This window comes from Zootoca vivipara, chromosome 5 (genome assembly GCF_963506605.1).
Source record: "Zootoca vivipara chromosome 5, rZooViv1.1, whole genome shotgun sequence".
In the NCBI taxonomy this organism is placed as follows: Eukaryota; Metazoa; Chordata; class Lepidosauria; order Squamata; family Lacertidae; genus Zootoca; species Zootoca vivipara.
Window position 1 is genome coordinate 83,486,221 of NC_083280.1, and position 25,189 is coordinate 83,511,409.

At 42.6% G+C, this 25,189-nt stretch overlaps 1 protein-coding gene across 6 annotated transcripts in view; it reads left to right on the forward strand.

Annotated features, from left to right (window-relative positions):
- LOC118096077 (calcium-activated potassium channel subunit alpha-1) overlaps positions 1-24,888 on the forward strand; it is a 550,308-nt gene extending 525,420 nt beyond the window's left edge. For 3 of the 6 annotated variants that reach the window (XM_060275028.1, XM_060275026.1, XM_060275025.1), the window contains 2 exons: positions 5,290-5,408; positions 7,740-11,682. In XM_060275028.1, coding sequence (XP_060131011.1) covers positions 5,290-5,408; positions 7,740-7,989 — 369 coding nt within the window. In that variant the 3' untranslated portion in view covers positions 7,990-11,682. Of the gene's footprint in view, positions 1-5,289; positions 5,409-7,739; positions 11,683-19,858; positions 22,240-22,383 lie in introns of those variants that run through there. The other 3 variants (XM_060275027.1, XM_035137303.2, XM_035137304.2) reach the window with 3 other exon arrangements.
- The last annotated feature ends 301 nt before the right edge of the window (positions 24,889-25,189 follow it).

The window sequence follows — 25,189 nt, forward strand, 5'->3', positions numbered from 1 at the left end:
TTGGGGGTTGTTTGCTGTAGTGATTCTAAGAATTAGCAGCTGGAAGACAACACATCTCCCAGATATATTGATAATATTGGACAGGACTGGTATGAGGGGGCAGAGTGCGATGGCAGTTTCACTCAGCGATATATTGCTCGTGAAACAGCCACTGTGTTCCTCTGCCTCCAGCACCCAGCTGAGGGAGAAACAAGTGGAACCAGGCGCTGGAGGCAAAGGAAGTCTGGAATGGTGGTGGTTTCACCAGTGATATACCGCTGAGTGAAACTGCCATCACACTCTGCCCTCATACCGCCGCAGTGGGCGCTCGCCTCAGTCAAGCTGTTTTTTACAGAGCACCTGACCTCCCACTGGCTCGCATGAGCCAGCAGCGTGGGGTTAATGTGCTCTCTCCTCTTTCCAGCTCCTGCTCATGCACAAGTAGGAATCGGATTGTGGTTGTTTAGATGGGGAAGGTACAAGCTCTGCCCCTCAATGGAGACGTTTACACCTCCAACTCATGCGGAGGCAGCCTAACTTGGCTACGGCCTGGCTGCCTTTGTCTGGGAGGGTGGGCTCCATCTTTCCTCCCAGAAAGACGTAGCCCACCATCCCAGCCTGAGACAGCCACGCGGTGCAGGGGCTCTCTGATGCTGCTGCGGGTCCAGCGCTTGCCAGCAACCTCGGACAGCCCCACCTTGCAGACTTCACCAAGGAGGATGGACTTCATCTTTCCTCCTGGGGTGAATAACCACCCCAGGAGGAAAGAGGCAGCACACTTGTATGAGTGAAGGCAGTTAAATACACAGAGCCTGACAGGCTCTGTGTGCTTGGCTACCATCACCTGGTCCATATTGGGGGAGTGGAAGGCGAACGGGCAGCCCCCCCATGCCAAGGAGCACCTGCCACTAACACACAACTGACAGGAACCTCAGGGCTGGCTTGGCGGGGTGGGTGGCAGTGGTAAGAGCCTTTCCAACTCAGCAGCAGGCTGGGCCAGCTGCATTGGTCCCAGCCCATGAGTGAAAGCGCCTCAGCTCCCACAGTGAGAGCTGAGGCAGTTTCACCCCGTGCCTCACCAGCTGGGGCCAATGCAGCTTCTTTTGACATTGCAGTGCATCGCCAAACATCGCGATGTTGAAAAAACAAGCTGCATTGGCCTATACCCACGAGGCAAAATTGCTGCAGCTCTCACTGCAGCAGCTGCGGAAGAGGAAGGTTCTAAAATATAGAATAAGAGAACAAGAAGAACATACATTTAAAGAAGATTGGAAAATGTTTATTGACTATATGGAGGAAAATTGTGTTTGAAAACGTGGGCAGCATTAAGATAAATTCAACAGTGTAAATAATATTGCCCAGGCCTACTAGTGATACACTGCAATGCTGAAAATCCCACATCACCCAGCCTTATTCTGCATCACAGGAAATGTTGTCCAAATTAGCTGGAACCTGGGCAAAATACCTCACACCAACAACTCTGACTATTAACAGCAGCAAAAAAGAGCTCTTCATTTATGTACCTTGGCTGCTGGCTTCTGAGTGCAACCTAAGACATAACAAGGGAATAATAATAATTTATTTATACCCCGCCCATTTGGCTGGGTCTCCTCCGCCACTCTGGGCAGCTTCCAGCACACATCAAAATATCACAGACTAAAAACTTCCCTAAACAGGGCTGCCTTTAGGTATTTTCTAAATGTCAGGGAGTTGTTTATCTCTCTGACCTCTGATGGGAGGGCGTTCTACAGGGCGGGTGCCACTACTGAGAAGGCCCTCTGCCCGGTTCCCTGTAGTTTGCTTCCCGCGTGAGGGAACCGCCAGAAGGCCCTCGGCACTGGATCTCAGTGTCCCGGCTGAACAATGGGGTGGTGGTGGTGGAGAGACTCCTTCAGGTATACAGGACCGAGGCCGTTTAGGGCTTTAAAGGTCAACACCAACACTTTGAATTGTGCTCGGAAACGTACTGGGAGCCAATGTAGATCCCTCAGAACTGGTGTTATGTGGTCCCGGTGGCCATTCCCAGTCACCAGTCTGGCTGCCGCATTCTGGATTAATTGCAATTTCTGGGTCACCTTCAAAGGTAGCCCCACGTAGAGCGCATTTCAGTATTCCAAGCGGGCGATAACCAGAGCATGCACCACTCTGGCGAGACAGTCTGTGGGCAGGTAGGGTCTCAGCCTGTGTACCAGATGGAGCTGGTAGACAGCTGCCCTGGACACAGAACTGAGCTGCGCCTCCATGGACAGCTGTGAGTCCAGAATGACTCCCAGGCTGCACACCTGGTCCCTCAGGGGCACAGTTACCCCATTCAGGACCAGGGAGTCCACCACACCTGCCTGCCCCGTCCCCCCAAAACAGTACTTCAGTCTTGTCAGGATTCAACCTCAATCTGTTAGCCGCCATCCATCCTCCAACCGCCTCCAGGCACTCACACAGGAACTTCACCGCCCTCACTGGTTCTGATTTAAATAAGAGGTAGAGCTGGGTGTCATCCACATACGGATGAACACCCAGCCCAAACCCTCTGATGATCTCTCCCAGCGGCTTCATATAGATATTAAAAGGCATGGGGGAGAGGACGGAACCCTGAGGCACCCCACAAGTGAGAGCCCAGGGGTCTGAACACTCATCCCCCCAACACCACTTTCTGGACACGACCCCAGAGAAAGGAGCGGAACCACTGTATGACAGTGCCCCCAGCTCCTCTAGCCGGTCCAGAAGGATGTTATGGTCGATGGTGTCAAAGGCCGCTGAGAGATCCAGTAGAACTAGGAAACAGATCTCACCTTTGTCCCTAGCCCGCCGGAGATCATCAACCAGTGCAAACAAGGCAGTTTCAGTCCCATGATGAGGCCTGAATCCCGATTGGAAGGGATCCAAGTGGTCCGCATCTTCCAGGCGTGCCTGGAGTTGTTCAGCAACCATCTACTCAATCACCTTGCCCAAGAATGATAGATTTGAGACTGGGCGATAATTAGCCATATTTGCCAGGTCTAAAGATGGTTTTTTAAGAAGTGGTTTAATGACCGCCTCTTTCAGCGGGTCTGGGAAGACTCCCTCACAGAGGGAAGCATTCACTTCCCTCTGTGAATAGTGGAGTGAGTAGCCCAGCCCTTTTTAGTTGTGGCACCATCATTAGGCAATGTCTTCCACAAGGTAGGCACACACCCACCCCAGCCCTGTTTTACCTTCCTTGTTAAACCTTTTTAAAACACAGGGAGGTTTCTGTGGGGAGGTTTCTAGTTGTTGGCTTCTTCCCATCTGCTTTAGCTTGGGTAAATTCCTATTTTTCTATTGCTGTTTGCTGTATTGCTGCTGTTACTATTTGCCACATCCAGGTGGGAGATTTTTATAGAATAGTAGAGTTGGAAGGGACCATGATGGCCATGTATTCCAATCCCCTGCAATGCCGGAATCTTTTGCCCAACGTGGGGCTCAAACCTACAACCCTCAGATTAAGAGTCTTGTCCTCTACTGAGTGAGCTATTATTTTCTTCCTAGAATGGATGCCTCCTCTCCATCCTTTGGCCTTCTCTCCAAGGGGAAGAGGAGTCATCCCTCTAACCAGACTAGCCCTCCCTGTGGTCAGAGAAATTTAAACTGGAACTGGGGTTGGCAGTGGTGATAAACCTGAACTGGGCTGTAACCATGCCAGTGGCTCAATGTGACTGGCCCTTTATATAAAAAACAGAAAACAAATGTTGAGGAGAAAGGACTCACTGACCTGTCAATTCTTTATGTGCAGATATACATGGCTGTATATTCTTCCATATGAGCTCCCCATCTGCATTTGAAGTGGTTCAAACCTGACCTCCGTGAGAATTAGGCATCTCCATCTTCTTCAAGATTTCTTTACCCAGGCAGGCTGTAAATATAAACAAGCACTGCATAATCTTAGACACATGGTTTCTCCATCAGTTCACACATTGAACTACCAGCCATCAAGTGTAGAAAATGAAGTCATGTACATATAGAATAACATCAAACAGATTAAGTATGTCTAACTTGTATGTGCATACACTTGATTCTCCCTCCCCTTATTGTTCTGACCCATCTTAATCAGGTACTCTCAGGGACAAGGCAGGCACCACAAGTCACTCCATACTTAGGCCATACTTAGGAGAACTTAGGCCGACTAGGTCTCTTCCACCACCAGTTGGGCAGATGGGGTAGCATGGGAAGCGCTTGATTGCTCCAACAAGTCAAGCACTGTTGGCTCTGAAACCCCAGCATCAAGAGCCTGATCCAATTCCCCAGTTGGTAGCATAGCAGCTCTGGACTTGGCTGACACCTCTGAGCTTGAGGTGATGACACCTAATTTGTAGAAGGGATAATCCCGCAAATGGGAATACACAAATGCCCATGTACTTACTTAAATAAACGTTACATTCTATGTGAGGTGGGAAGCACATGCGCAACCCTGCTGCCCCACTGCACAAATTGGATCCTTGTGAAATACCAGTTTGACTACCCCCATGGTTCTCTCAGTATGTGTGGGTCACATATTGCTGTTACTTATACAGATGATACTGAAGCTGGTAGTTTGATTCGTCATATATATATGAACCAGTTTCTGTATCTGCCATACTGAATGCCAGTTGAGTCCCCTAATCAAAACAAATGCTTGGCTCAGAGACAAAAGACAATTTTGATAGGTGGCAACTTCAGTTGCCACCTATCAAAACACACATCCCCCTTCTCTAATTTCCTTTTTTTTTCAGGGATAAAGAAAGGGGGGTGATTCTTACTTACTAAGTGTTAATCTCCCCAGAGAAATCCAAACTATCTTGGTGAAAATTGACAACATAGTTAAATAAACTGAGCCATATGACACAGTAATTTGCAAGACCTGAGCAAGTTAGGAAAAGTCACACCTTCTTAATCATCCAGTAGTTCAGACTACATTGCTCTTAATTTGTGGAATAGCTGTTCTCTGGGCCCCAAGCTTACATGTTCAATTAAAATAAGAGTCAGTCACTGTTCTCAGTTCAGGTTAGGGTTTTTTTTTTGGGAGGGGGGCAAAACAACCACTGGGATTGGACACATTCCCATGCACACATTTATTAGCTGGTTTCAAGATTAAATATTTAAGGTAGACAGCTCCTTGACTAATTGTTTCTCACTCATGACAAGTAAACAACAGATTGCCTCACACCTTGTCCCCTTGGCATAGAACTATGGACTTAAAAAATATCCCCCTCCATACATCCTTTCATTATCACTGTTGCAAAGGAGGCTGAAGGGTTGGGGTGGGAAAGAAGTGGAGAACAACCTCTTAATTCCTTTCTTCTTCTTTTTGTCTCCTAGGACGGTGGTTGTTATGGAGATTTGTTTTGTAAAGCTTTGAAAACATACAATATGCTTTGCTTTGGAATATACCGATTGAGAGATTTCAACCAAAGCACGCCTAGCCAATGCACTAAGCGGTATGTGCAAAACTTAAGACTTTTGCCCAGCCATTATCGTTACTGCTGTTTTTCACTGTCCCTGTAAACTTCCCCACAGCACCAAGTGTTGGTTAATGTTAGTAAGACAGGTGCAAGCATTCACAATTCCCCAGAAAATCTATGGGATTGGGAGGCTGGATGTTGAAGGAAAATGTTTTGAACACAACGGCCTTGCTCTGGAATATAGCTTTGCCTTATACCTCTAGGTTTTGTTTTCAAACAAGGTGGTAGAAGTATTTGTGCATATGCTACTGCATGCTTCTTTGGAAGTCGTAAGCTTCACTGAGTTTAAGCCCATTTTGTAAGTATGAAGCATCCCATGGTTTTTTCGCTATGCGAGTTCACTACCACTGATCATTTCCTGAATATAGTGAACTTCCATGTTTATCAGGAGACCCTAGTGCATAGGATAGCCCTGCATAAAAGTACTCCTTCAGTCGTCTTAGAGTGAAAAAAAATATGGGCAAAGATTATACCATTCTTGGGTTCACACCCACCCACCCCAGATCAAACCTGAGGATATACGGTAACTTGAAAGCCTAAAGGCTATTATTTTAGCAGCTCCATTTTTTCCTAATGTACTAGTAGAACAAGCTGATTTTGAACTATAAATAAATAACTACACCAGTTGATCACAATGCACCTGAATACTTCACTACTGAGTGAACTGTTAATAAGCCATGTGTTTTTTTAGAAGATGTAGAAAATATATTCCCTTCCTCGCTCCAAATAACCCCAAGCAATTAGTCCAAAGTTGCAAAGGTGACTGAGATATCTGAAGTGGTACCTTCTCTCATTTGAACCTGTTTGTGTGTTGAGAGTGTCATCAAAAGCCCAGCTTTGGATGCCCCCATTGTCAGAGGTGAGGCAAGCAGGGACTAGGGGCAGGCATTTTCTGTGGCGATGCCCTATCTCTAGAATTCCCTCCCCCAGAAGCTCATGTCTTTCTTCTTTTCCAGCAGCAGGTAAAACTTATTTTGTTTCTTTGGGCTTTTGAAAGGGGAGGATAACTTTTTTAAAAAACAACAACAATTATTACTGTTAAATTCCTGACATGGCTGTATCTGATATTCTCAACATTTGAATGTTGTACATTTGTTGGGTAGAAACACGAGATATGGCTAGTTTAAATAGATAAAGTAAATGAACAAACACCACCGGTGAGCAAACACATACAAGATTTCCCCATTCTGTTTCCCTCTTAACAATTGTTTTGCCTCCAAAGGAGGCACAGGATTTAAAGCTCCTGCAATTCTCAGGTTAGCAAATGAGATATAGCAATAAGTTAAAACTCACAGTATGGAAGAGGGTCAAGGAAGAGAAGTGGGCGAAGGAAATTAGCGAGAAGGGAAGGCTAAAGGTATGACTTACAGCGGATAGGATTCAGAGACAAACAAACAAAAATATCTGAACTGAAGTCTATCTTCCTCACTGATTAACAGAGTCACAGATTGCAGGACAAGATGTCTGCCCCAACCTGCCTACTGTGGCAGAGCATATTCCAGCAAGGGGGGGGGGGGCTGTCACAAACATTAGTGTATTACAGATAACTGCTTCCAAGACAAAATTACTTGTTCAGCCCACTTTTCTTACTTTATAATAATCTCCTCGCCTACCTATCAGCTTTTGGATCTGTTTCCTACAGATATGGCTGCAGTAAGACACTTTTTCCCAAACCTGGCACCCTCCAAATGTTTAAGCCACATCAGTGCTGCTCACCATTTGAACTGAAAATGGCCTCAGCTGTTTTCTGTCACGTGTGCTGATGCAAATATCCTTTCCCTGAATGCATTAAGATGGGAGGATGTTGCATTATTTTGGTGGTGAGAGATGTGCAGAAGCCTGTAGAGAAATTACAACAGGCTCATTGAAAATCTTCCGGCATCTCTTGAAGTACCTTAGATGTTTTGCCTTGGGAAGGCTTCTCCAAACTTGCTTCAAATTCCAGTTGACAAATATAACCCAAAGATTTGCTGAACCACCACCACCACTACCCTGAAAACACTCGTTTCTTCTGTGGATTCCACCAGCAGTACATTCGATTCCACTAGCAGAACATTTCAACGTCAAGGCCCTCACACATGTTGTTGGGAACCTTTACTGTAGTGCTGTGGGATGGATCCATGAAAAAGCAGCTCCCCACAACACTACTGCAACCTTTATCAGATACCTATGCCATGACTGTGCTATAGAAGCTCACTCCAGTCCTTTCAGCGTGAAAATATCAAGCTGATGATATTATTTGTGTAGAGGTTGGAGCATGGAATCCTCATGAGAAGGAAGTAAGACCACTGTTCTTTTCTTTTTCAGTTTTGTTATAGCCAATCCACCTTATGAGTTTGAGCTTGTGCCGACAGACTGGATCTTCTGTTTGATGCAGTACGACCACAATGCTGGCCAGTCCCGGGCTAGTCTCTCCCATTCTTCCCATTCCTCCTATACGTCTAGCAAGAAGAGCTCATCGGTTCATTCTATCCCAGCAACCGCAAACCGACAGAATCGAACTAAGACCAGGGACTCTCGGGAAAAGCAGAAGTACGTGCAGGAAGATAGACTTTGATACGTGTACCCACTCCCACCGTGTGTGAAGCTGTATCCACCACCCATACCCTCCCAATTGGTGTGTCCAATAGTAGCTTTCCCTCTTCTCCCCAGCCCTTCCCTGTGGAGTTCCCATTTTTATACACATATTTTGCATATGTATAACAGTGTGCATGTGGTTGTCATTTTTTATTTCAATACCATAAAACCCTTAAGCACAACAGCAATGAAACAGACAGACCAAAGATTATTTATGACGCAGAGCAGGTGGGGGGGAGGAGTTAAGAGCAGATGTGAAGAACTCCCCCACCATAACTGTTCTAACAGATTAAACCACATGTAGTGTGACTACTGACTTTGTAGTTCAGCTACAGAAAGTTATCTAATGCAAGGCTGGTGTGGTAAAAGGGGCACTTGCGTGAAATAATTCACACAAATGGAATTCAACCCCAAAGTGGTTACTTTTCTAAGCATGAAATAAATGTGCTGTAGGGGTGGGGTCAATTTTTTGTGCTGAACCAGCCTCACACTATTTTATAAAGTTTTGCTGCACCTGCTTTTATACAAAAGCAATATCAGGGTGTTTCTTGCACATAGGACTTTTTAAAAATATATATAGAGAGAGAATGAGTGCCTTTTTCACATTAATACAAAAAATACTAAAATAAATAACTAGGCCTGTAGTTCTTCAGTTCTAATTATTTAACCTCCCCCACTTTTTAAAACAATGTTCTAATTGCATATTAATTTTTGTCTATACTGCCACATGAATAACTCTATTTTCTCTTACTTTTGACATTTGGGGAGAAAAGCCATGTGTATCATAAATATTGAATACAGCTTATTAGAATCTTCTTCCCTCAGACTTTTATATCTATTAATAAGGTGAATTAGTCACCTTATGTACAGAATAAATGGGGTATAAATCCTCCCCGCTATGGAAAAGGCTCATGCTCATATTATTCAGAAAAGAGCAAATAACTTTACGTATCAATAATCTCTTATTATCAGCGCACTCCCTTCCCATTCTGATAGCTTAATTGTGTTCTATTAAAACCCCCAGAAAGAACTTGCATACACATAAACAGGAAAATATGGGGTCATGCTTTAGTTGATGGGTTTAGACAAGGTAAATAATAATATAGCTGTTGCATAGCACCTGCTGAACTTAATGGAAACATACCCTTTAAATCCTTGAAAGGATTTAAATAATGCACATAACAGATTGCCTTGCATTACTGCCTACTGCTAACACCTTCAGTCGGGGTTGCAAGATTCCACTGCCTTAGAACTAGTAAGCCAGAATCCCCCAAAGTAGTGAGGAACAATTGTTCCTGGAATAAAACTAGAAATGTGCTTCTCTCTGTCTCTCTCTTGCACTCCCTCAAAAATAGATGCATTTTTTTAAAAACAAAAACAAAACAACAATCTGCTCCTAGAGCAGCAGACATGCTTATAATTGGGAATAGCCCTGTTAACATTGCCTTCCAGCAGCAAAAAAAACTTTTGTCCATTCAGTGAAGGTTCCATGATGGTATCATCCCCATGCTTTCTGGGCCCTGCTGAGACTTCAGGGATTTCTTCTCACTTACCAGCTGTAATGCAGGCAGGGCTATGTGAGGGATTTGTGGTGTGTTATTGCTTATGCCACTGCCCATAAATTGGCAGGCTGTATGTGGAGAAACAATCCTGCACAGGGCCGCCCCAATATACTAAATCTGCTTTTGTACTCAGTGAACATTTTTGGGGAATCACTGTACAGTCAGAAAGCTCTTTGAAATGACATATTGCAACCCTTTGTGCTAGTTAGTAGCTCATATCTAGTGCATAACCCATTTACTTGTCAGTAAGACCTAGTCGTTAGTTTCAGGGGAAACGGCTTAAATAATGTAATTCAGCAAGATACTGGCCAAGCTAACAACATTGCAGAGAATTAAAAGGAATGGAGTCAGGATTGAATGTTCACTGAACATGTTTCTAAACTATCAGGCTTGCACCTTGGAGCCCTGCACCACCTTATTTATCCATTGCAGAAGACTAGTTCCTTGCAACTGCACCTCCTTGTTCCCTACTTCCTCTGTCCTATCCCTTCCCTTTATAGAAATATTAGCTAGCTGGTTGCCTGGCATGTGCTTTATGTTTTAGAAAGTATATTGGGGATGTGGGGAGTTGCTATATAGATATTTCCCCTCCCCTCTCCTCCCCCAGAAAGCATGATGATTATAGAAGCTTGCTGTGTGAATTGACAATGAAGCCAAGCACTTTTACTGACCACCTCTGGTTTGGTGCAATGCCTAAAGCCTTTCCGCCTTACTTGTAATCCTGATTGGGAGTTCCCAGTCTTACATACTGAAGGGTGACTGCAAGTTGGCATTACTGGAAAACGTTTCAGACTATTATTGTCCCTGCCCCCATCAACCACTCACCCTCTGCCCTGTAAGACCAAAGCAGTACTGCCAACTCATTGTGCTGGACCCTGAATATAAATTTGCACAGTTTTGCAAAAGAAGGTCCTGATCTTTGCCACCAGGCATTCTCTAACACACACCGAGGATGTGCCAGTTAAAGTGCTCAATGGAACGCGTGACAGTTTAAAGGCGTTGTAAAACTTACATAGCTTACTTCTCTTTCTAAAGTGCGACAAGGATGAATAGAATGGGCCAAGGTATGACAATTGATGGTTCTGCATGAGCTAGAAAACTGCTGTGGGGTTTCCTTCTATAACTTTGTCCTTGTGGAAACTTGTGACACATTAAAAACCACGTTACCAAACTTGATTCAGTTTTTTTGTTTTTTAATTTCAGATTTGTTGTAATGTCTATTTTAATTTTATTTATTTATTTGGCTTTGTTTCTAAACCCAAAGTAAACTGGCTGTTGCTGCTGCTGTTGCTCAACTCTCATTTGCGATTTCTTTTTTCTACCCTATCACCTGCTTGCATTTCATTTCCAACTGCACGTGTCCCGTCCCCCCAACTGAACAACTAGGTGCTCACTTGGTGAAACTGTGTCCCCCCCCCTGTGGTGCCATCTTGTCTTGTCACTCTATCTCCCCACTTCTGTCACCCAGTATACATTCACCACCATTCTTCCCCCTATCCCCATTTCTAGTGGTGAATATTGACTTGATATTATGTTACTAATTTATTTAGACTCACTTTGGGGATTGTGGGTGGGGATTCCATATGCTGCTTTGCCATCAGACCTGCTTTTCTGTTAATGCTACAACCTGGTTCCTCCAACTATGGAAGGGATGTCAATATGAAAGCAGTTGTCACACGAATTTGACACAGCAAAGAGGAAATGCATAATTGTATATCTAAAATGGAGAGCATTGTAGATTATGTGTTTGTATTAGAGAAAGAAAGAAAAGGGAAAAAAAGACCAGAAAATGTTCTGCTTGAGGCAAAATTATCATGGAAAGCCTTGCTTAAATTGGGCCTCTAAGGGGCTCCATTCAGCAAATACTGCTGCTGTAGGGCCTTTCCATTCTTTTAACAAGATCCAGCACAGGAACACCATGCATTCACTGAAATAGTATCAGCCCACTCTGCTTGCTTAATTGTGCCCTATATCACCACCCATTTTTACCCTGCTTTCAATATACAAGTAGATTCACTTAGTAGAGATAGTGTGCATGGGGTTGTTTATTGGTTTGTTTACTCATTTGGAAAACATTGTCTTTGAATAAAGGCCCAGGTGTTTATAAAGTGTTGAAGCACGTAAGGCTCGGTAACGTAAAACAGATGTGAAAATTATATGAGAAACACACACCAAATAATGTGCTTACTATTCCCTCCTGTCCCTGCCATCTCCCATTTGAAATAGTACTACATCCTACAGGCATCCCTTCAATTAATTTGGACTGTAATTAGAGGTTACAGTGTACAAATTACAAAGGGTATTAAGAATCTGCAGTGATACAGAGATGGGATTTGTGGCTGAGAAGGGGCGTTTATTGAACCCCAGGTCACATTCTTTCCCATGATGTTAACCAGAACCAGTTTAGCACAGTCCCTGGTTTCCTCCATAGTTATTTTTGGGGCTCAAAGGGGACAAAATCCACTTTACATACAGGCTCCTCTCTCCAGGGAGGGTGGCAAATGGAAGCATCTTCACAGCCTTGATTAGCTGCTGCTGCTGCAGCACCATTAAAAACTCCCATCACCAGCAAGCAAGCAAGCAAGCTGGGAAGCATTGCCTTCACTCTGAGTTAACTTTTGTTTGCCCTCACTGATGCTGACTTGCTTGTTTGGTGGTGGCGAGGAGAGAATTTTTTTTAAAAAAAATGAGTGACACTGCAGCAGTAGCCAGCTGACTCTATGAAGCTGCTCCAAACCAGTGGAAAAGGACAAATAAAAGGAACAGTAAGCATGCTAGAACATGGTTTTGGAAGTCCTCAAGCCTTCTTTCATGCTGAAAATGTTATGTGACTGTGCCTAACTTCTAATACTAGAAGTTCTAATACTAGAGACATTTAAACAAACAAGCAAAAAACCCTGAGCTTTATTCATGCAAGAAGGCAAGGGCAAGTGGTGGCCAAGGGCAGGGATGGAGATGTGCTGAAAGATGGAGACATCCACAATAAAAGTTGCATCTAGCAATGTTCACAGAGCCCCAGATGATCAGTGCAGTGTGGTTGCAGGCACTGGCAGAGGAAGGGGTTGCGGTGGGTGCGGTCCGCCCCGGGTGTCATCCCTGAGGGGGGTGACATTGCCGCCCCACCCCCTGGGACGCTCGCCGCAGGCAGTGTCCACCCCCCTCGGATGCTCACCACTCGCCCCACCCGGACGCTCCCCTGCCCCCGTGGGGGGCTAGCCCCGCCCCTGGGTGCACAGCATGTGTGCCACTCTGTGTGCTGGAGCAGCTAGGTCCGCCTCTGGTTGCAGGTGTACATCCAGGTCAGTGTCCACTGCCTGCTTATGCACATGGATCTCCCTTGCTGGATTGGGTGGGCATTTATGTTGAGATCAGAAATGGGCAACTTGTTGCCCATTGAAGGCAGAACTCTTCATGAGCCTGAGGAGCACAGCTGTTTTGCATATTTTAGTAACACAAACATCTATTCCCACAATTTTTCTTTACATGAATGATGGCTAAATTGCGACTGGCAGATGTGTTGCCCAACTGCTTTTATTTTGAAACCACAATGGCACAAAATGCTAAGGACATCTCCAAACTAAAACTGTAAGGGCTGGACACATACTTGGTTTTAAGATACAAAAGCAGGGATCCTATTGAGCTATTACATGCTTAAGTTATCCCCCTCTGAATTTAGAGGATTTAGGCCATGAATTGACTTTAATATGCTGCAAACATGTGAAGTCCTTTCACACTTCGTGCAAGTTGCTATTTCAACAGATATGTAAACCAGTGGGCCCTGCAACATAATGTTGCTGTATGGAATGATGCTGTTCAGAGGATTGAGCCAGATGCAGGTTTCCCTCTGCACCGCAACAGTTAGTGAGCATTTTGTGCCCACTGAGTATGCATAGACCTCCACAGCCTGTTTTGGTGGAGGTGAACACACTTCTGCTTTGTTTCAGCTAGATCAAAATTTCTGCTTTCCCTGTTGGTTTCATGAGCAGCTCTCACTCCCATCCCTCAGGACATTTTAAAATGGCTTTTCAGTGGGAACCAGAAATTGATCTATCCAGACAATGAGATGATTCTTTCTATCCTTTTTATATCTAGGTCCATACATTTTATCCCAGACTCCCTTCCATCCAGTTCTGTTTCTCTCGTTTCGTTCATTCAACATTTCATGCCACCGAGTTATCAGGGGGCTATTTGACAGGGATGGGTTCAACCTCTTAGGTTTTTCTGTAAAGTTTTTTGGGGGTATCGGCAAACCTTGGCGTTAACAAAGTCTGATACCTCTCACGTGTAAGTTGGAGGTATAGCTCTGGCTCCAACACCACGATTGCAGGAAAACTGGAACTGATGTTAAAATGCAAGGTGGTAATAAGAAAGTGTCCATTTGTAAACTGTGTTTGGGAAACTTGTGAAGACAAAAAGTTGGTAAGCAGGGTACAACATTATTGGGCTGCACTGTTCAACTGACCTCTGGCCAGCCGAGTAGCTGCAGCAGACCAGGATGGGTGGGTGAGTGGCGACTGCATGGCAGGTGTGATGCAAACCCACGAGTAGAGCCAATGTGGTGCTCATGCCAGCGCATTTACACTGCCCCAACATCATTGCTGCCATGCCCCTCTATAGCCTGGTATATTGCAGTACCTCTGACAGAGGTCAGGTGAAAGGCACAGTCCCAGTACACCAGTGATTCTCAAAGGGTGTGGCATGCCACACTTATGAGACAGGAGGCAAGTGTGGTGGGAAGATTCAAGGACAATACAAGGAACATTTAAACATTTCAGCACGATATAGTATCTATCTATCTACATTTTTTGCAGATTATGGATAGATATCTTTTCAAATTGAGAGCAAGAGCATCAAGTGAAGCTGAGGACAAGCCTAGTTGTGTTTTCCAATGTTATTATCAATAAAAAATCAGTGTGGCACAAGAAAATTTTTATTCTAAAAGTGTGAAAAAAGTTTGAGAACCATTACACCATCCACTACCAAAGGTGGTGGATGTGGATCCTGAGCTGAGGCACATTTACATATCCAGCCCTAATCTTGGGTCAGAAAGTTCCCCAATTACAACATGATGGTTTTTCCCAAGCTCAGGGCTAGACTACGTAGTGGTGATGGTGGCAATCATGTCTGTTTAAACATGGCCCTGGCAAAAAGCAGGACAGTTAAAGATGTGATTTGAACATCCAAATGAGTGAAATGGGGAGGAGTTTTGAAACCCTCGCCCCCTTCTTCTGTGTGGGACCAGCTAAGCATTCATTTTTTTCTCAACCGGGATCACTTCCTATGTGGAAGCTGGGTAAAAGGGAAGGTTTCAGCTCTCCTCACCCACACAATTCTTTAAAACTGAAGCTACACACCCTGCCTTATGCATGAATTAAGACAGACACATAGGCAATGTGGCTTGCATGCTCACCTCATCTGGCCCACAGAAAACTCAAGAACATAAAACCTTACAAGTGAGATTAGAGTGCAGGAGGGAAAACAACCTACAGCTATGAAGCAATGTAGATGAAAACCTTAGCTGGGCATCTTCATTTTTTCAGACCCTCATCGTTCATGCCATGAAACATGTTTGCAGGGAAAACCAAGTCAGGAATTGTGAAAGCAGTTCAGCTATAATGAGAGCACTCTCCCTTTCCAGCAAGCTGATTGGCACCAACTGCATATAAAATACTCCCTGCCAAACAAACAGGCATGGGGGTGGCAGAACTTTAAATATGCCATTTAGAGGGAGTGAAAAAAATGCATGAAATGTAATTCACCCCACCACAAACACACACATTGCTATTATCATTGTAAACATTCTGCTATGAAAGTTGCTACTTGCAAGCTATTTGCAGCAGATTACGGTATATATTTATCTCTCCCACACAAAAGTTTCTGCATCCAGTGGCATTCTATACACACGTGACCCCTTCATCTAGCTATACTTTTTTTGGGGGGGGTACATAGTTTTACTTAGGTCATGTTTATCAATACTAGTTGATCTACTCTATTAGGTCTGTTAATTTCAACAGGTCTGCTTAAGAGTAAAAGTTGAATACTACCCCAAGAGTACAATCTAGTCATAGTTAAGCACAGTAAACTCCAATGGTAGCCCATACTTAAATCTCCAGTGACATCGAGGACTGAATTGGGGGGACATATTTGGATTGTGTTTTGCTTTGGGTTGTACCCAGACTAAGACTGCAATCCTATACCAATTTACTTGGGACAGAGCTCTGCTGAACTCAGTGGGACTTATTTCTGAGTAGACATGTATAGGATTGCTGTGTAAGTTCATCAAGTTTAAACCCCATTGAAACCAGTGAGGCAAATTAGTCATGATCACAACTAACTCAAGTCCCTTTGATTGCTGCGGGAATAAAGTGTAATTTATTCCAACCAATAACAGAATTCTGAAAAGAAAGTTGCATTTAGGTTTTGCATGAACCACATTAGAACCACAAACTAATGGGCAATTTCACAGCACATGTCTAGAATGCAGAGAGCTTTCCAAAATAATCAAAGCTTGCCTACCTGAGCTTGATTATCGTTGGACAAAGAGTAGTCTGTGCCCTTCTTCTTGCAGAACTCTTAGAAATATAGTAGTGTTACTGACAAACTTCGCTTCAACCAAAATGTGAGGTCAGGCTCTGGGAGAATATTTGAGGAACTGCAAAGGAAACAAACAGGAGTTTGACACAACCATCAAAATGTCTCAGGAAAAGTATGCACACATGTCATCTTTAGGCCATGGGAGCAAGCACTCCTCTATTTCTGGGCAGCTCATGCTGCACCAGTGCTCGAGTGTGATCAAATACAACAGAAGGAAACACATGCCCAAATAGATGCTACATACAAGTTTAAAATTCCAGGAACTGATTGCCCCTTTGTGGGGAGGGAGTGGGAGCAGACTCAGATGACCAGACCAATTGCCCCCGCTTTTCTCCCTTCTGCAGAGTTTGTAAAGCAGCAGATCTGACGAAAAGTAATAACAAACGAGGGAGATAAAAAGTACAAACACTTAACTTCTCTCAATATCATTTTAAATACCAAGTATTTGAAAAACTGTTAGTTTGAAATTGTTTATGTGATCTTGTGAGGCTTTTAAAACATGAGAACCAGTGCATTTTAACACCTCTCTGAAAGGTTAGTTTAATCGTAGATCATACAAAATTGGTTTCCACAAATGCATAATGGTTCATGTGTCACACTTGAACTAAATGGTTTTTAAATGGAGCTGAAATTATTTTGATGTGTACGCATTTCCCAGAATTCCACCCCCTACAACCTTTCTGAAGCCAGCCCGTCAGAAACCCTTCCCTTAGAGCCTCATTAACAATTCAGATATTCTGATGACTTTAAAAGATCTATGGCTATATGTGTGTGTATAAAACCCAGCTTGACAAAAAAGATAAATGAATATAGAAAGAAGCTGTAGGAGTCTGGCAAGCTGTAGATCATCTGAGAACAGACTGTAACTTTATCATTTTGTCAGGAAGAATAATTTAAGTCACTCAATCAGTTAGCTTCACTGTGCAGGATTTAACATTATGAATTCCTATCAGCCAATCTGTTCACATCAGAGCAAACTTAATTAGAGAGTGAAGAACCTGGTTCAGAATCATACATGCTTCCTTTTTTTTAAAGGAAGGAAGCCTACCCTACTCTTGAACACATATATGACAGAAAAAGCAAAATGTGCCTTTCTTTAAATAACAGGATATTTTTAGTCTTTAATCTGTTAAGTAAAAAAATTCTACAAGCAACATAAAGTTATACATAACAAGCCACTAGGTGAATAAAACCTCAGCGTGTCAGCTAATTTTCTAGCACATAAATTTAAGCTGGGCACCTAACAAATATAACACACATTCTCTAGAAACTATGCTCAGTTCCAAAGTACCAGTAATATCAATATGTATCTGCAGCAGTGTTCAGGAGTGACTTCTGTGGGCCTCACATTAAACTGGGCTGACTACCATCATGGCAATTTATTCATGCACAATTCTTTGTGTGAAGCTTCCAAAGGAACCCAACAGGAGTTCCTCTAAATGGGAACAGTGTGGATACTCCCATATGGGTTAAATTTTGTTTTGGGGTTGGGTGCCTTGGCAAGGACCATTGCAGCAACGATCCCCATACTGGAGGGGATAGAGGCACCCACCTACTCACCGAAATAAGGCTCACTTCCCCCCTCCCAGAGCTTCTTAGCCATGCCTTCAAATAGTTGCTCCTACCTTAAACGCCCATTTCCCCAATTCCAGGAATTGAGAAAGCAGTCTTAATTTTGACCTTTGCCACCTGTGCCTATGTTATCTCACAAACCCATTCCATTCTTTTTCCCACAGTAATCTGCCTCCCCTACTGCCCCATAATGAAAAAATATATTTTCTCACAAAATATGCATTTTAACAGTCCAGTCTTTCGGGGTGTGGATGAATGACGAATAGCAGCTGAACCAACACCCTCTGCTGGATTCAAACTGGCAGGGCAGAGGGATGTGGGGTATTTTTTATTCCTCCATCCGTCTCCAAGCTTCAAATAAAGTCTTCCTTAACTTCCTCTCTTTCCCTCCCACTGGAAACAATGGGAGACATAGCGGGCAGAGAGGAGACAGTCTCAGAAGCATTTCTCGATTTCTTCCTGGTTTGGGGGCATGTTAAGGGACAGGAAACATTTGGGAATCTTCTAGTGTCTCAGAAGAGCCAGCCGCAGTGTGAGGGGAAGGCTCTCCTCTGCTAATCTCCTTTTTCAACAGAGCTCTCCAGAGTAGGAGAGGTAGTTCTGATCTATCCTATGGCCCCTGTAGCTCCCAGGGATCGTAAGATCGCACCCCAAAATTTGTTTGACTACTTTTTTGAGCCAATAATTTCAACAGAACATCCACAGAGTGGGTAGCTAAGTTCCAAGCTGCACATCAGCATTTAGTAAAATATGAAGTTACACACTAACTGTCCCACCAATATTATACAAAAGAGACTGTTGAAAAAGCAGAATTCCATATTGCATGGAATGAGCCCTCTGTGTGCATCACTGTATGAGCAGAATCTCCTTCAAACCTGATAGTGATTTTAGAAACTTGTACTTATTTAGAGAATATGTAATTTGACAAGGGGCAGTGGGTATCCTGATGTGTTTTGTCAGTGCTAAACAAGCTACTCATGACTGTATTCAGGGTAAACAAAGCCTGGGATAACTACCAAGGAGGTCATGTAGGAACAGCCAGCAGCAACTATTTGTCAATAAACGCTGGGGAATACAGTAGCCCCAGCCCTGATTCAATTTGAATTTTGCATTTTCCAGTTTTGCCATTCAGATTCTGAGTTTGACATTTCACATTTGAAATATAAATCACACTTTGAACGCCAATTTTTAATCTCAAAGTTCGAAATGTTTGTGATTTGGACATGTTGGTGTCTCTTAATTTGACTTTGGCAGACATGAAATACAAGTCTCATGAATTGTCATCTATCTATTAAATTCCATTATACATTCTCTACCAGATGCTGTCAGATACTGATATTGTTGCACATCATCATTGTACTATGTCAGCTATCTGATATAGCCACCATGTATTAATTCCCCAATAAACACTACATATTTTTCTGATGCCATTGAATAACATGTGTATTGTCTAATGCTGTATTTACTCAAATCTAATGCTCACCTTTATTGGCCAAATTACATTGCAAAAATTAAAGTGTACATTAGATTCAATGCACATTCGCCAGCAAATACTTTGTTTCAAGGTTCTGAAAATTGAGGCACGCATTAGATTTGGTGGTGCATTAGTCTCGAGTACTAAAAATCATCTGTGAAATATTAAACACTGTTCAGATAATCAAGCGCTCATAAAGTATCTGACAAAGAAAGTCACAATGGGGACTCTTTGAGAGAAATGTATTGCAGCAAATTCATTTCAGTTCTTATTTAAACCAGGAAGTGCCTTTCTAAAAGCCAATCACTAGTCATTTCACTAATCACAGTAAAACATAGCGCAGCACTTCTGACACCAAGTTAAAGGCTCTGGTCACCTTCCACAATTAAGTCAGTCACCTGCCAGTTCTTTTTAACCCTTTGCTTTCAAGCCTGCAAACTTTCCACCCTCTCTTCTAATCAGTGTTCTTGGGTTTATAAAATCTACAGCACTTTACTGCTAGCCATTATTCAAAGTCACTTTCTATTGATTGCTCCCCCCGCCCGCCCACACCTTGCACTTTTCTCAACCACTTTTGGCATGGCACTAATTAAACTTTTCCTTTTCCTCCTCCCTTGTTCTGTCTCTCTATCCATTTTGCTCTTTAGCAGAAAAGAAATGGTTTACAGATGAGCCGGACAATGCCTATCCCAGAAACATTCAAATCAAGCCCATGAGTACACACATGGCCAATCAGATCAATCAGTATAAGTCTACAAGCAGCTTGATACCACCAATCAGAGAAGTTGAAGATGAATGTTGACTCACAGAAGGCCAGAACTATTTTTTTAAAAAACAACAACTTGACAGACTTCATGAATGGTGATGTGACATTTGTTCCTCTTTCATGCCGAACCACTGGTGGGAAAAGTTAAAGAAAGGCAAGTGTTTGCCAGAAAGCAAAGTGGACAGATCTTTGTTTGTCTGCCTTTAATATTTGCTTCCATGTATTTTGGAAACTATTTCATTTATAAAACAACATAATCAAAGCAGTCATGTATAGCCTCTAGCGTTCTAAATTATTTTTATTTATTAGAAAGAAAATATATTTTTTTCTTTATTTCACTGTCAAGTATTTTCCCTTAACAAAACAGCTACAAATGTGGTCAGACTCCAGCAAAATATATATATTATATTCCTGCTCCTTTTCATGTCTTTCAGGAGAATGATGGTCACAAAACAAAGAAAAAAATGTAATTAGAAAAAATTATGTATTTTAAAAAAGGTCCAAGTTGTATTTTAGTAATTCAAAGAAGAAGTAACAAAGAAGAGCATACTAGAATGTTTCTTTCCTGGAAGATGTGTATTTTGTTTAGCATTGACACCAGCTCTTAATAAACTGAAGCATATTTATTTTGGAAAAAGAAGTGGAAACGTCATATTTTTGTAAAATTAACTTCATTCTGAAATTATCCATTAGTTTACTACCATATGGCACAGTCCCGTGCACACTTACCTGGAAGTGATCCCTGCTGAACACAATGGGTCTTACTTCTGAGTAAATATGCATGGGATTGCTCCAATAGTTACTACAGATGTTCACACAGAGCATCTTTCTCACAGGTAAATAGATAGTCCAATATCACATAAATGGCTAATAGTGGCAATAAAGTAGCGGACGTTAGCATAAAACAAAAATGCAGCAAATAAATGTGAGAATAATGGGGACTACCCAGAAAGCTGTAGAAGAATTGCTGCTTCCCTTCATTGCTTCATGTTGACTATGATTAGCACATCTCGGTGCAAAGGGGTCAAGCATGGAAATTTCAAGTTTATCACCAAGATTTAGAGGCCTTTAATCCCAACCAATTTTGTTTTGATTTTTAAGGGGTGGGAGTCAAGGAATCAGATCATAATATATGCCAGGACCTGTGTTTAGCAGAAGATAAGCTGGAGTTCCGGTCTTGCAGCCCGAAAGGTGACAAAACTAATTTCCATATCACAACTTGCCAATGGCCTCTCGTGTTTGCAAAAGCCGAATCCAGCCTCCCAATCGCAATACATCCAGATATTAGGTGAGCTCTAATTGTGATGTAAACAATGTAGTTCAGGCACTGCTCATGCTATGCTGCAGCCACCTAATTTCTGTCTTCCTTTGTTAGGTGGTAGAAATAAAACTTCTAATTTCCAAGCTTTTGGGACTCTGCCCCTAAAGGTAACAACAAAACAAGCATAACTGTAGTAACAAAGAATAATGAATGTATTCAATAGAATATTTTTAAAAAAGGCCTGTAGGAAAGGTCGCCAGGAGTTTTTTCTACAAAACGGCCAACAAGCTTTCTAGCCATCAGACGAAATGGTGATGTTTCATATCTGCGCTGCAATATATGGTCACTCCAGCATTTGAGGCTCTAAATAATTTAGCAACTCTCTCTGGTTTAAATTACGAACTGCTGATCTAAGCTGAGCTGGGGCAGATGATCTCCTGAAGTGAAGGAGGACACAATCAGGCTGAGGCAAGAGATTGGCATCAGATTCCACTACACAAGCTGATTTTAGGCTTTGTAATTGTGCAAAGTTGTTAAAAAAAACCCGCTGAGATTAAACATTCTGTGATATTGTTATCATTAGAGTAATATCAGTGAATCAAACGAGTACTGAGCAGATAAAGGTGTCCACTATATAACCCACTATTTTAAGCTAAAAACTATCTCAGCTTTAATGTTTGTCTACTGGCTGCAGTACAAATATATTCATACTCACACCTAATAGACTTAATTCCGGAGTGACTTCTTGGACTGTGACTACTTTGTCATTATGTTTTGTAGAATTAGCTTTTCAAAAGAGAGAGGAAATTAAGAACTGTGAATATAATGTATGGGGAATTGGATTGCTTATCAAAAGTACTTATATCATCACTTTCCTCACAAAGAGCAAACGAACAGCAGTTTGTTTTATACCCATATCACAATACCCAAAACCAAGGTGGGTTTTTAGCTTTGAGAAGTCTACAGGCAGGCTGCAGTTTGTATTCTGGGTTTTGCTTTAGGTCAGGCATCCCCAAACTGCGGCCCTCCAGATGTTTTGGCCTACAACTCCCATGATCCCTAGCTAAGAGGACCAGTGGTCAGGGATGATGGGGATTGTAGTCCAAAACATCTGGAGGGCCAAAGTTTGGGGATGCCTGCTTTAGGTCATTTAAAATAAAAATTCCCCAAAGGGCACAATCCACCCAGACCATTTGCAAAGGCCAAACTGCAGCCTGTGTAGGTTGTGCAAACGCATGTGGATTGTGCCTGAGTCTGTACTCCTTTTTCATTCATGAACTGCAAGACACAAAAAAGTGAAATATGCCTCAATGCCAAGAGAATTCGCTCAATTTTGGGTCCAAGTGGTTGTTTGCTTTGAGAGCAAAGAACAGGAATTAAATCAGTTTAAATTACCTGTAAAGAAGAAAAAAAACCCTCACCATTCTGTTTCTTTGGCCACATTACATAAAGCAGAAAGTTTTATAACAATAAAGTTGAAATAATAGAGAGTGGCACTCATAGCTCAGCTCTGCAATGCATCTTTATTAAGAATTGGGCAGGTCCAGGTGTAGACTGTAAATAAATACAGTAAGCCCATGCAAAGATGATCACAGATTGGAATTATAGTGGAAGCTTTCTTACGATTTCCTTCTTGTGACTGCTAATAGCTTTGAATGACTGAATATGGTTAGGCAAGGACTTGTGTAATGCACTCCAATTCAGTGGGTTGAGAAAAAAATGCAAAATGTGGCCTTAGGTATAGATAGAATTTCTTGAGAATCTCAGCTCACTTTCTAGGATGTATGTATATATTATTTTAAACAAGTATCTAGCCCTTATTGCTATGAAGGTATATTTGAAAGTCTCTGGGTATAGGTAAGTCTGTTTAAATCTCACTCAACAGGGAGGATGGCTGAAACAGATTTTCAGAAATCAGCATGGGGCAGGGGGACTTTATTGGCCTTTAAACACAGTTCCTTGCTCTTCTCCGGGTCTAGCAAATAAGTATAACAAACACTGCAAAATAGCACATGCAGAATGAGGGAAACTCTGGAAGAAGTATTGTACTTAGTTTGCACAATTTGTAAGAAGTTCAGGTTTTTTGGTGCAGAATGAGTACAAAACTTTAATACATTTCATACAGAGGACACACAGACAGCCCTGGGGAAGAGGCAATTCAGCCTTCATTGGTAACAGTTTCCATGATAGCAGTAGCATTCCCAGTTGGTCAGGCCCGCCTGGATCACACACTACATTGTTCCACATTAATATGCAGCCTCAGAGAATTGGAACTTTTCATATGAGGGCAGTTTCATGCGTGAACCAATCAGTTCCACCAGTGATATTTTACATCTATATTCCACCTTCCTTCCATAACAGAATTGAAGGCATGGTACAAGAGGTTTCCAGGCAGTCACTCATAGAGGCACTGACAAGAGCCAAACCTGCTTAGCTTCAGCAAAATTGCATCATCAAGTGCCTTCAGACTATGCCCCAGGATAGTATCCCCCCCCCAAAAAAATAACATCAAATACATCAGGCAATGATGACTTATGTGTGACTGCAACCAGTTATACATGCAACACCTAGCCAATCCAGGGCTAAACCTTTTTTTGGGGGGGGGGATCATTATGTCTGAACTCAAGCTCATGGCATGCTTCACTCCCGACAAACCATGAGCTATAAAAAGGTTTATTCTTAAACATTACATGCAAAGTGGGCCTACAAATCTAGATACAGTGGAGGCTGGTCCCTCAGCCATCCCGCATTTGCCTGCCTTTCTTGTACATAACTAGTCCAAGAGGCAGCACTTGCTGTCATCCTCATCCTCCATAGTCTCAGTGTTGCTTTTGTAGAACTTATCAGGAAGGAAGATGGAAATTGCATTTGTTGGCTCTGCCTGCCATTGGCTCTGCTGCCACCTATTGCTGGGCCCCCTGCCTTCCACCCCCACCAGCTCCTGTCTAGGCAATAGAGAAATTAAACAAAGTCAGATAAGTGGTGTCTGGCTAAAGAGTGACCCACAAGTTTATATTCAACAGAAGGTGGCTTTTCTGCAGCTACCTTGTGGTGGCTCTCATACACACAGAGCCTACAAGCATTGGCTACTACACAGGCAGGATCACAAACACATGGCTATCCTGCAAACATGATCTCAATTTCTTATCCCCTTGTGCCATCAGTTACACACTATGAATATCTGCACACGCTAGCTCATGGGCTGCTTAGTGATAATAATCAGAGAAGAATAAAGCCAAGTCTAAAAATGTTTTTCTGTGCTTTGAATGAGGATGAAATGAAAAACTAAACAATTTTGGAACTGAAAAATATCGGGAAAGTGTTTGCACATAGGTGACTTGCCTCTAGACAGTCAATCCTCCAGCTCTGGTGGTGGAAAATGACAATTAATGAAAGTAGAGCTGCAAGTCTCCCCCAATCCCATTGAATTATGCACCTGTAATTTCAGAAGTTGCCTGGAACACCAGCCACATAGCAGAATTCAAGAGTCAACCTCTTAATGGTCTTGCACCATAAGGTGTGATGACTCCAAGAGCCACACATGAGTCTATGATTCAACATTATACCAATGCATATGACAAGTTTGTCAGTGGCTGATAACCCATGATAGCTAAAAAAAAAAAAGGAAGATACAGCATACTTCTAATTAGTAGATGCCAGAGATGAAACAACAATGTCAGATGGTTATCTTCACTGTGCCCTGATTGTTTTTGTATTATGTATACCATAGGGGTTTGGTCACTGCTGGAGACAGAAGGCTGGATTAAATGGACTAAAAGAGAATCTTACATTCTTAAGTGCATACTGTGCAATTAGCTGCTTCTTTCACTTTAATTGTTGCACTCTCATTCACAGTTGAGTTGAGTTGAGTTGAAGAAGAGTCTTTTCTTCATTTGTTTCAGCTCCCTCTAAGCAATACTTAGTAAGAATCACTGGGGAAGAAACTGCTAT